The sequence below is a fragment of the Sphaerodactylus townsendi genome, linkage group LG15, assembly GCF_021028975.2.
Source record: "Sphaerodactylus townsendi isolate TG3544 linkage group LG15, MPM_Stown_v2.3, whole genome shotgun sequence".
Taxonomy (NCBI): domain Eukaryota; kingdom Metazoa; phylum Chordata; class Lepidosauria; order Squamata; family Sphaerodactylidae; genus Sphaerodactylus; species Sphaerodactylus townsendi.
Genome location: NC_059439.1, coordinates 34,363,188 through 34,374,152, shown reverse-complemented (window position 1 = coordinate 34,374,152; position 10,965 = coordinate 34,363,188). Strand labels below are relative to the sequence as shown.

Sequence of the window (10,965 nt, the reverse complement as noted above, 5' to 3'; positions counted from 1 at the left end):
ATAAGAACATAAGAACTAGCCTGCTGGATCAGACCAGAGTCCATCTAGTCCAGAACTCTGCTACTCTCAGTGGCCCACCAGGTGCCTTTGGGAGCTCACAGGCAGGAGGTGAAAGCAATGGCCTTCTGCTGCTGCTGCTGCTCTGGAGCACCTGGTCTGCTAAGGCATTTGCCATCTCAGATCAAGGAGGATCAAGATTGGTAGCCATAGATTGACTTCTCCTCCATAAATCTGTCCAAACCCTTTTTAAAGCTATCCAGGTTAGTGGCCACCACCACCTCCTGTGGCAGCATATTCCAAACCCCAATCACACGTTGTATGAAGAAGTGTTTCCTTTTATTAGTCCTAATTCTTCCCCCCAGCATTTTCTATGGATGCCCCCTTGTTCTAGTATTGTGAGAAAGAGAGAAAAAAAATCTCTCTGTCAACATTTTCTACCCCATGCATAATTTTATAGACTTCAATCATATCCCCCCTCAGACGTCTCCTCTCCAAACTAAAGAGCCCCAAACACTGCAGCCTCTCTTCATAAGGAAGGTGCTCCAATCAATCATCCTCGTTGCCCTTCTCTGCACTTTTTCTCTTGTAAAACATCCTGAATACATTTCATACATTCTCTCTAAACCAAATTTCTGGCTTCCTATTTCCATTTGCCTCCAAAAAGAGGACAAGGTGGAACTTTGAGAGTCTCTATGGATTTGTCCCTATCACCTTTTAGTCGTTAGTGATTTCTGGTCCGTGTCTGTTTTGATTCTGAGTAAGTTGTGAGTCTGAAGACAGCTTCAAGGGGAAGAGTTACACGGGTTCTCCTTTTTGAGAACGTTTGCATATTGGCATACTGTATTCCAATCCAATCCAATCCAAAAAACCTTTATTAGGCATAAACCAGAAGTACCATACATTCCAAGTACAAAAACAGGATCATCATAGATCATGTAGAACATGGATTAAAAATGTAGCGACTGCTTCAGAAATGTCTACATTAGGGCTGTTCAATAGCTTAGACATTTTTAGTTTGTCTGAGAAAAACATAAATTCTAGAGGTAGTAAAGCTTTCAGATCGGTTCTAACATCATTATACCTCGAACAGTAAAGCCGGATATGAGGGATTGAGTCCATAGCGTTGGGACAGTACCGAAAACAACGCTCACTTTGTGGGATGTTAAGGAAACGACCTTGAAGATAGACAGAGGGGAATGAGTTGCACCTTGCTCTGGTCATGACCCATCTGCACTTATAATTAACAAGCTGTACTAAATATACAGCAGGGCTAGATTTCGGGGGTGTGATACTGTATTCATCCTAATAAACTGGTATACCGCTTTCACCCCATGCAGCTCCACCATTTTCTCAGAAGTGTTTCCTTCAATAACAGTGCTGGGGAACAGATTTCCTTTGACCAAAATGGGGAATTAGTCACCGAATTTGATGTTGTCAACTGGGTCACCTTCCCAAACCAGTCCTTCCTTCGAGTCAAAGTTGGAAAGACGGATTCAAAGGCTCCTCCTGACAGAAAGTTCATCATTCATGACAAAGCCATTGCGTGGCCTACTGTGTTCAACCAGGTAGCATTTGTATATGCTTTGGGGTAGTTCAGGTAATTTTCTCCAGTGTTAAAAATAACAGTGACGTATTCATCGATGGAAATGATTCTCTGTTTTCGTGCTGTTCATTAAGTGAGGGTTGCTCCAGCAATCATTTTCTCCTTAAATACAGTTTGAGAACATTTTGGAAAGCTGTAATACTTTAGGGTGTATTTGGCTGCATGTTCTCATGATGTTTTGTGGTTCTTCAGGGGGAAAGGGATTAGAACACAGGTGTCAAACTGGTAGCCCTCCAGATGTTATGGACTACAGTTCCCATCATCCCCTGCCAGCATGATGGGAACTGTAGTCCATAACATCTGGAGGGCCGTGAGTTTGACACCTATGGATTAGAAATACATATGTTCAGGTATACAGGAGGAGCACAGAAAAATAATATCAAGGTTAGCCATACCCTGAGGAGTAGGTAAGATAAGTAAGATAGATTTTATTGTTGGCCATTGGCCATCACAATGTCTTACAGTAACACAGAACCTATACCATAGATAGATAGATAGATAGATAGTTTAATACGGCAAAAGGCCAGCAAAGACAAAACAAAACAACAGCACACGTCCACAACAGCAAATTACAACAATTATTACAGCTAACCATTTACATGAATGTTTGGCTTTCAGCTCATCCCTGATTAAGTAGGCCCTTGCGTTTTTTATACGCCAGTGCACAGAACTTTGCTACCTGCTGGGAGATGGTTGCATCCTTGTCTTCCAACAGCATTTTCCTAATCTCTTGGTCAGGATCCTTTGCAATTATCAAGCTGTGTTGCACAAGCAGAGGTAAAATAAAGAGCTCTCTTTCTGCCTTATGCAGCATGCAGTGTAACAAGATATGTATCATAGAATCAACGTCCCCAGAATTACAAACACATTTCCTCAAATGCCAAGGGGTTTTCCCAAATCTGCCTATAAGCATAGATGATGGAAATGCGTCAAACCGTGCTCTAGAAAAGGCCCATCGGTATTTGGCTATGGTAATATGTTGAATGTAGGGGGCCATTACTGTACCACTACCAGATTTCAATGGTCTATATAGAGCAGGAAATGAGGCATTATCATTTTGGTAGTCAATGTCGTCCAATCGTTGATATACCATCTTAAAGAACCTATACCATCCATATATGCATTAAAGAATAGATTAAATTAGTTTAAAAACAATAGCATTACATGCTAACGTCAGTTTTCAACCTCATTTTCCTGGCCACACGTGCCAATAGAGCCACTCGACTCGAAATTACCCTGATGAGCAAGTTTAGTTTTGCCGACCAACACTTGCCGGCTTCCACCAAAAGGTCGCATATTATGGTATCATGGTTTGAGTGTTTTCATGGAACAGGATGCTGGAAAACCCTTTGAGATGGCTCGCGTAATTGGTTAAAATATGGGGGAGGGGGGTAATCTTAAAAAACCCTCTTTGTGCCACTCTTCACCCTGGCTGACAATCAAACAACAACAAAATAAAATATACAGAAACCACAAAAACAAATTGACAGCACGATTGGGGGGGTGGGGAGTCCCTCTATAAAGGTGGCGCAGGCTTACAGCGGTGGCTTTGCTGTCTACAGGGCACTTATACCAGGGAAGGAGCAAACCCGCCAAAGCCCGGCCACGGCAGAGCCCTGGGATGCCCAGCCACGGTGCACAGCTCTCCATCGGCTGGCTCGGCCCACCCTGAGCAAGCACCCGGCCACAGACTGAGGGGGGCATGGCAGGGGACATGACAGGGGAACTGTCTCAGGAGCAGCAGCAGCAGAAGGCCATTGCTTTCACATCCTGCACGTGAGCTCCCAAAGGCACCTGGTGGGCCACTGCGAGTAGCAGAGTGCTGGACTAGATGGACTCTGGTCTGATCCAGCAGGCTCGTTCTTATGTTCTTAAGGCCCTTGCTTTCACATCCTGCATGGGAGCTCCCAAAGGCACCTGGTGGGCCACTGCGAGTAGCAGAGAGCTGGACTAGATGGACTCTGGTCTGATCCAGCAGGCTTGTTCTTATGTTCTTAAGGCCATTGCTTTCACCTCCTGCACGTGAGCTCCCAAAGGCACCTGGTGGGCCACTGTGAGTAGCAGAGTTCTGGACAAGATGGACTCTGGTCTGATCCAGCAGGCTCTTTCTTATGTTCTTAAGGCCATTGCTTTCACCTCCTGCATGTGAGCTCCCAAAGGCACCTGGTGGGCCACTGTGAGTAGCAGAGTTCTGGACTAGATGGACTCTGGTCTGATCCAGCAGGCTCTTTCTTATGTTCTTAAGGCCATTGCTTTCACCTCCTGCACGTGAACTCCCAAAGGCACCTGGTGGGCCACTGCGAGTAGCAGAGTGCTGGACTAGATGGACTCTGGTCTGATCCAGCAGGCTCGTTCTTATGTTCTTAAGGCCCTTGCTTTCACATCCTGCATGGGAGCTCCCAAAGGCACCTGGTGGGCCACTGCGAGTAGCAGAGTGCTGGACTAGATGGACTCTGGTCTGATCCAGCAGGCTTGTTCTTATGTTCTTAAGGCCCTTGCTTTCACATCCTGCATGGGAGCTCCCAAAGGCACCTGGTGGGCCACTGCGAGTAGCAGAGAGCTGGACTAGATGGACTCTGGTCTGATCCAGCAGGCTCTTTCTTATGTTCTTAAGACCCTTGCTTTCACCTCCTGCATGTGAGCTCCCAAAGGCACCTGGTGGGCCCACTGCGAGTAGCAGAGAGCTGGACTAGATGGACTCTGGTCTGATCCAGCTGGCTTGTTCTTATGTTCTTAGGGCTGTTGCTTTCACCTCCTGCACGTGAGCTCCCAAAGGCACCTGGTGGGCCACTGTGAGTAGCAGAGTTCTAGACAAGATGGACTCTGGTCACAGTCAGCAGGCTCTTTCTTATGTTCTTAAGGCCATTGCTTTCACCTCCTGCATGTGAGCTCCCAAAGGCACCTGGTGGGCCACTGTGAGTAGCAGAGTGCTGGACTAGATGGACTCTGGTCTGATCCAGCAGGCTCTTTCTTATGTTCTTAAGGCCATTGCTTTCACCTCCTGCACGTGAGCTCCCAAAGGCACCTGGTGGGCCACTGCGAGTAGCAGAGTGCTGGACTAGATGGACTCTGGTCTGATCCAGCAGGCTCTTTCTTATGTTCTTAAGGCCATTGCTTCCACCTCCTGCATGTGAGCTCCCAAAGGCACCTGGTGGGCCACTGCGAGTAGCAGAGTGCTGGACTAGATGGACGCTGGTCTGATCCAGCAGGCTCGTTCTTATGTTCTTAAGGCCATTGCTTCCACCTCCTGCATGTGAGCTCCCAAAGGCACCTGGTGGGCCACTGTGAGTAGCAGAGTGCTGGACTAGATGGACGCTGGTCTGATCCAGCAGGCTCGTTCTTATGTTCTTAAGGCCATTGCTTCCACCTCCTGCATGTGAGCTCCCAAAGGCACCTGGTGGGCCACTGCGAGTAGCAGAGTGCTGGACTAGATGGACTCTGGTCTGATCCAGCAAGCTAGTTCTTATGTTCTTATGTTCTTATGTCTGGGGATGGAGCTGACCTTTGTCAGCTTCTATCACCCGTTTAGCCTCCCTATGTTGGCAGGGCCAAACTCAGAGATATGCCCCAGCTCAGTGACACTTGCAGTATCCATCACAAAATCCAGATCACATAAACAATTTCCCCGAGAAAGATTATTGGTAAACTGGAAGAATTGTAGACCACAAAGATCATGCAACTGCCCTTCAACCCACCTCTAGAAACTTACTATCAAAAATCAGCCTGATCTTGAACTTTGAAAACAGCAAGACTGCCACAGACTCTACCTATTCCACGACGCTGCGGTAAAACTGAAAGAACTGTGGAATTTTTTTAAATAATTTTTTATTGATATTTCGGATTGTTACAGATTTATATTGTACATCTTATATTTCATCCTCCATATCTTTTTACCCCTTTCCCCCCTCCCCTCCCCCCTCTTCTTTTCTTCTTTAGATGTGCAGCAGCAGGTCCATTCTTTTTAATTTTCTTATCCAGTTTTCTTCTGTAATTCCAATTTCATTTAGCCAGTCTTTGAGTTCCGTCCAGATCCACTTCATGTCTTTTTGTTTTTCTTGCCATATTTGGTTTCTGGACATTATGTCAAAAATTTCTAATTGTGTTTGCTCCCATATATATTCCAACCATTTCTGCATTGTCCAGATTTTTTTGTCCTTCCACCCCAATGCTATTACTGCATGGGCCGCTCTGATAGAACTGTGGAATTTTCAACCATCCATTGCACTCCAAATGTTAACTCGAAGTCAGGCCCTGCCAAATCCGTTTCTCTTCCATTGGGTCCAGGTCCAGCCTCTTTCTGTTTGCAACGAGAATTGCCCTGCTGGTTATAGCAGGAGAAAGAAGGAAGGGAAGCCTTTTTGCTGCTATGACTGCCTTGCGTGTCCACCGGGGAAGATTTCAAATGACAAAGGTAAGAGAGCCACCTATCGAATATCTTTGTAGTAATTCAGTGTGGACGCTTGCATGCAGACCCTGGGGCTATCCAAAACAGGCCTGTCTGGAGGCAAGTCTCATTTTACTCAGCTGTGCTTCCCTCCAGGAAAGTGTTATCAAGATGGAAACCCCAGCTCCTTCATATTGAATTTATTTATTTATTTATTTATTTATTTATTTATTTATTTATTTATTTATTTATTTATTTATTTATTTATTTATTTATTTAACTTTTATACCGCCCCATCCCCGAAGGGCCCTGGGCGATGTACAACACAAAAGGAAACAATGTAGGCAATTAAAACATTTAAAAGCAGCGACAGCCATAAAAACATTTCTAGTAAATATAATAAATTACAATAAGATAAGTGGCGTTCAGCAGTCTACTATTATAATTCCCTCCCTTCCCCTAAGGGTGGGGGAAATGGTGTCCAATGTTCTAATTCTAAAAATTCCCTCCCCCTCCAAAAGGGAGGAATGGCGAGTCTGAGATGACAGTTGGCCCAGATGTCAGGGCCAGAGAAGGGGGGGGGCACCATCAATGGCCGGTTCCTCCAAAGGCCCGGTGGAACAACTCCGTCTTACAGGCCCTGCGGAACTCACCGAGGTCCCGCAGGGCCCGGACAGGTGGAGGAAGAGCGTTCCACCAGGCCGGGGCCTGAGCCATAAATGCTCTGGCCCGTGTGGAGGCCAGCCGTATCGCCGTTGCGTATTACTTGCTGCGTCTGTGGTGGTTATTGCAAAGAGAAACCATTTTTTTGCATGCACAGACATGCAAGGGCTCTTTCAAAAGGCACCTCAGATGACTGGCGGGGGAAAAAAAGAACAAAACTACAGCATATCCAAACAGGCTGGAGACATCTATCTCGTTTGTGATTCCTAGAGTGGAACAAAAAGCCATTTGGCACCATCTAGTAAAATCTTGTGTGCTTTGCTAACACCTCTGCTTCAGGCACAGAAATCAGAGTCTTTCCTCGTTGGCCCTAACCAATCTGCACTCTACTGATTGGTGGGCCTATATTGAGGCAAAGCTCTGAGCTCTTGACCTATCTTCTGACACACTGGCCATGTTGTCACCAAGTGAAATTCTTAAAAGCATCAGGGCCAGATTGTGTGAGTCTGAACGTCAATACCTTATTCTTATGTTCTTATGTTCTTACTTGCTTGTCCAGGCTCATAAATTCTGCTCCCCTCTTTTCTTAGGTATCCCAAATGGTCCCGGCACAGCTGAATATTTATCTCTCCTTTCTGAGCCCAAACTTTGCCAGGCCCTCTCTTTACAGGAGCAGCAGTGGCGTAGGAGGTTAAGAGCTCATGTATCTAATCTGGAGGAGCTGGGTTTGATTCTCCACTCTGCTGCCTGAGCTGTGGAGGCTTATCTGGGGAATTCAGATTAGCCTGTACACTCCCACACACGCCAGCTGGGTGACCTTGGGCTAGTCACAGCTTCTCGGAGCTCTCTCAGCCCCACCTACCTCACAGGGTGTTTGTTGTGAGGGGGGAAGGGCAAGGAGATTGTCAGCCCCTTTGAGTCTCCTACAGGAGAGAAAGGATGGATATAAATCCAAACTCCTCCTTCTCCTTCTCCTTCTCCTTCTCCTTCTCCTTCTCCTTCTCCTCCTCCCCCTCCCCCTCTTCTTCTTCTTCTTCTTCTTCTTCTTCTTCTTCTTCTTCTTCTTCTTCTTCTTCTTCTTCTTCTTCTTCTTCTTCTTCTTCTTCTTCTTCTTCTTCTTCTTCTTCTTCTTCTTTAGCCAGATATCCTGCCCTCTTCTTTAAGACAGGGAAGGGTTAAAGAAGTACCACATCATGAAATACTGTGCATCTATGAGATGCCTTGTGAAGAATCTGTGAATTGTGTTTTGATTCCCTACCCCCTAATGTCGCTAATATCACCCTATTTGAGCAGCACAGATCACAGGACTGACCAGCAAAAGATGGTATATTTATTAAATACCAGCTCTGGAGCCATCTTAGAACAAACTACAAGGTTTCTTGAATTGGTTGTTAATAAGTGATCTTAATCTAATCATGTAATATATAGTTTTTACTCATTTAACCATTTTATATTTTTCCTGTGTATTAATAACATGCCCTTAAAGGTTTATTGCATTGTATTGTATTGTACTGTGTACTTTGCTAGCCAAAGTGAGCCTAAATGCTCCCTTGCATTCTTAAATGCCTTCTGTTGAGCAGCGCTCTTTGAACACTTGGTCATAGTGTCTTGAGCTCTGAACAGGATTTCTGTGTATCACAAAGGATTCTTCTTCCTTTTCAGACATGAACGAATGTTTTCAGTGTCCAAAAGGTCAGTACCCAAATAAAGAACAGAATTTATGCCTGCCAAAGGACATAAGCTTTTTGTCTTATGAAGAACCTTTGGGGATCAGCTTGGCGGTTGTCACTTTTTCCTTCTTTGTCATCACAGCTGTGGTACTCGGGATCTTTATTAAGAACCGGGAAACTCCCATAGTCAAAGCCAACAATCGGGACCTCACCTACACTCTCCTCATCTCCCTTCTCTTGTCTTTTCTTTGTCCTTTGCTATTCATTGGCCAGCCTGAGAAGTGGACCTGTCTCCTTCGACAAGTGGCTTTTGGCATCATCTTCTCGGTGGTTGTTTCTTGTGTTTTAGCCAAAACGGTCATTGTGGTTCTGGCTTTCTGGGCCACAAAGCCAGGGTCCAGAATGAGGAGATGGCTGGGAAAAAGGTTGTCCAGTTCCATTGTCCTTGCATGTTTCCTTTTCCAAGCTACTATCTGTACCGTGTGGTTGGCAACATCTCCTCCATTCCCAGATTATGACATGGATTCATTATCTGAGAAAATTGTGTTGCAATGTAACGAAGGGTCTGTCACCATGTTTTACAGTGTCCTGAGCTTCCTGGGTTTCCTGGCCATCATCAGTTTCATTGTGGCTTTCTTAGCCAGGAAGTTACCCGACAGTTTCAACGAAGCCAAGTTCATCACCTTCAGCATGTTGGTCTTTTGCAGTGTGTGGGTCTCCTTCATTCCAACCTACTTGAGCACCAAGGGGAAATCCATGGTGGCTGTGGAGATCTTCTCCATCTTAACCTCCAGTGCTGGGCTACTGGGCTGCATTTTTTCCCCAAAATGCTACATCATTATAGTAAGACCTGAGATGAACAAAAGAGAACAGTTGATAAAAACAAAGACTTAGATCTTATGATGCAAACCTAAGGATATATTATATTATATTCAACTGTACTTGGACTGGGGGGCTTATGTCTTCTTCTGAGCCAATTGTTTCTTCATCACAATGTATACTTAGTGTGAGCTGTGCATTTCATCTGGGAATGAGGGAGCACATTTATAGCTGGGTTTCCAAAACTTGTCAATTGTCCATTCTGTTAGTATTCAAAGCATCCACAATCTTGAAACTAACTTTTTAAAGGAGGGGTTTACTCCTTGCTTGAGCCTGTAATGTTGGCTGTTTCTGGATTTTTAATGAGTGTAATGGTACCAGATGTTCAGATTGTATCAATGGTTGTATAATAAATTATTAGACCCCTTGGAAATAAATGCATTTGTAAGTCCGAAACTGATGGAAAATTACTTTCCTTTGAACTTGGCAATTCCAGATGCTCCACGAATGTTTGTATTTCTGCAGCTATTTTGGAGTATTCTTCTTTATTTTAAATTCATTATCCTGAAAAAATCATTGGACCATTGTAACTGGAATCATAACAAAACTTTGCTCAATCAGGAGGTCAGCAAAAAAGAAAATAACGCTCCAATTTAATCTCCAACAGCCAGAGTAAGAACTTGAGGTTTGCTCGGTTCTTCTGTTAAAGGTTTGTTCTGAAACTGTTATATTTGAGGATCTCCCATCCAGACCTCTGCCTATTTTCACCTTGAGATATCCTCAGAACGGGGTATTTTATCCAGAGGCCTGGATAAAAAATGCAGGTTAATATCCAGCCTGATATCAACAATTGGGAAGGGGAATTGCAAATGTTGAGGACTTCTTAGGACTCACAAAATGGGTACAGCACACCTTCTATTACAGTGATGGTGAGCCTTTTTGAGACCGAGTGCCCAAATTGCAACCCAAACCCCACTTATTTATCGCAAAGTGCCAACACGGCAATTTAACCTGAATGCTGAGGTTTTCGTTTAAAAAAACCCAGTTGGCTCCCTCTTCCTCCACCCCACCCGCTCGAGCAGCAGTCAGCCTGCTCTAGCCTGCAGCAAGTCCCATGTGCACCGCTCTGTGCCTCTCTAGCATCTCGGCCTCCTCTGCGCACTCCCCTCAGGCAACAGCCACCCAGAGCACAGGCACCAGGCCTGCCAGCGGAATCCTCTCTGGTCACCGCGGTGCACGCATGTCATGCTCAGTAGCCCAGGCCAGCCTAGATGTTTTTTGGGGAAGGTTATTTCCTGCCCCCCACATGACAAACTCTGTGTGCGCGTGCCCACAGAGAGGGCTCCAAGTGCCACCTCTGGGACCCTTGCCATAGGTTCACCATCACTGTTCTAGAATGACACATGGGACTCTACCATCCTGTTTCCTACCATCCTAGCAGATCCTATTTTGAATCAGGAGTTGGCATGGGTTCTGTGGAAACAGTATCTCATATGCTGTTGAATTGTCCTTTTTATGAGATAGGTAGGAAGAAGCACATAATCCCCTTCCTGCATGGAAGTGAAGGCATTACAGATAAACAGAAGGTTATATATCTTTTAAACAGCCACAACGACGAGCTGTGGGAAGCGGTGGCTAAATTTTTAAATGGTGTTATTTTAACTCGTCAGAAATTGTAAAGTTGTAAAGGCTGTTATTATCTTGCTAAGCTAATCTTAAACAATTTATATGCAATTAAAGGTATTCGAAATTGAATCAGGAGTTTCTTCTCCTTGGGAATAGGACACTATCACTTTTTCAGCTTCTTTCCTCTTCGATTTCTCATT

General features: G+C 45.0%; 1 protein-coding gene across 1 annotated transcript; it reads left to right on the top strand.

Moving 5' to 3' along the window:
* Positions 1-1,328: 1,328 nt before the first annotated feature.
* LOC125444381 (vomeronasal type-2 receptor 26-like) lies at positions 1,329-9,595 on the top strand (the record flags this gene model as incomplete). The annotated part of the gene is made up of 3 exons (XM_048516792.1): positions 1,329-1,565; positions 5,888-6,014; positions 8,313-9,595. Coding segments are annotated over 3 exons (1,266 nt in total), but the record flags the coding sequence as incomplete, so codon positions are not given.
* Positions 9,596-10,965: the final 1,370 nt, after the last annotated feature.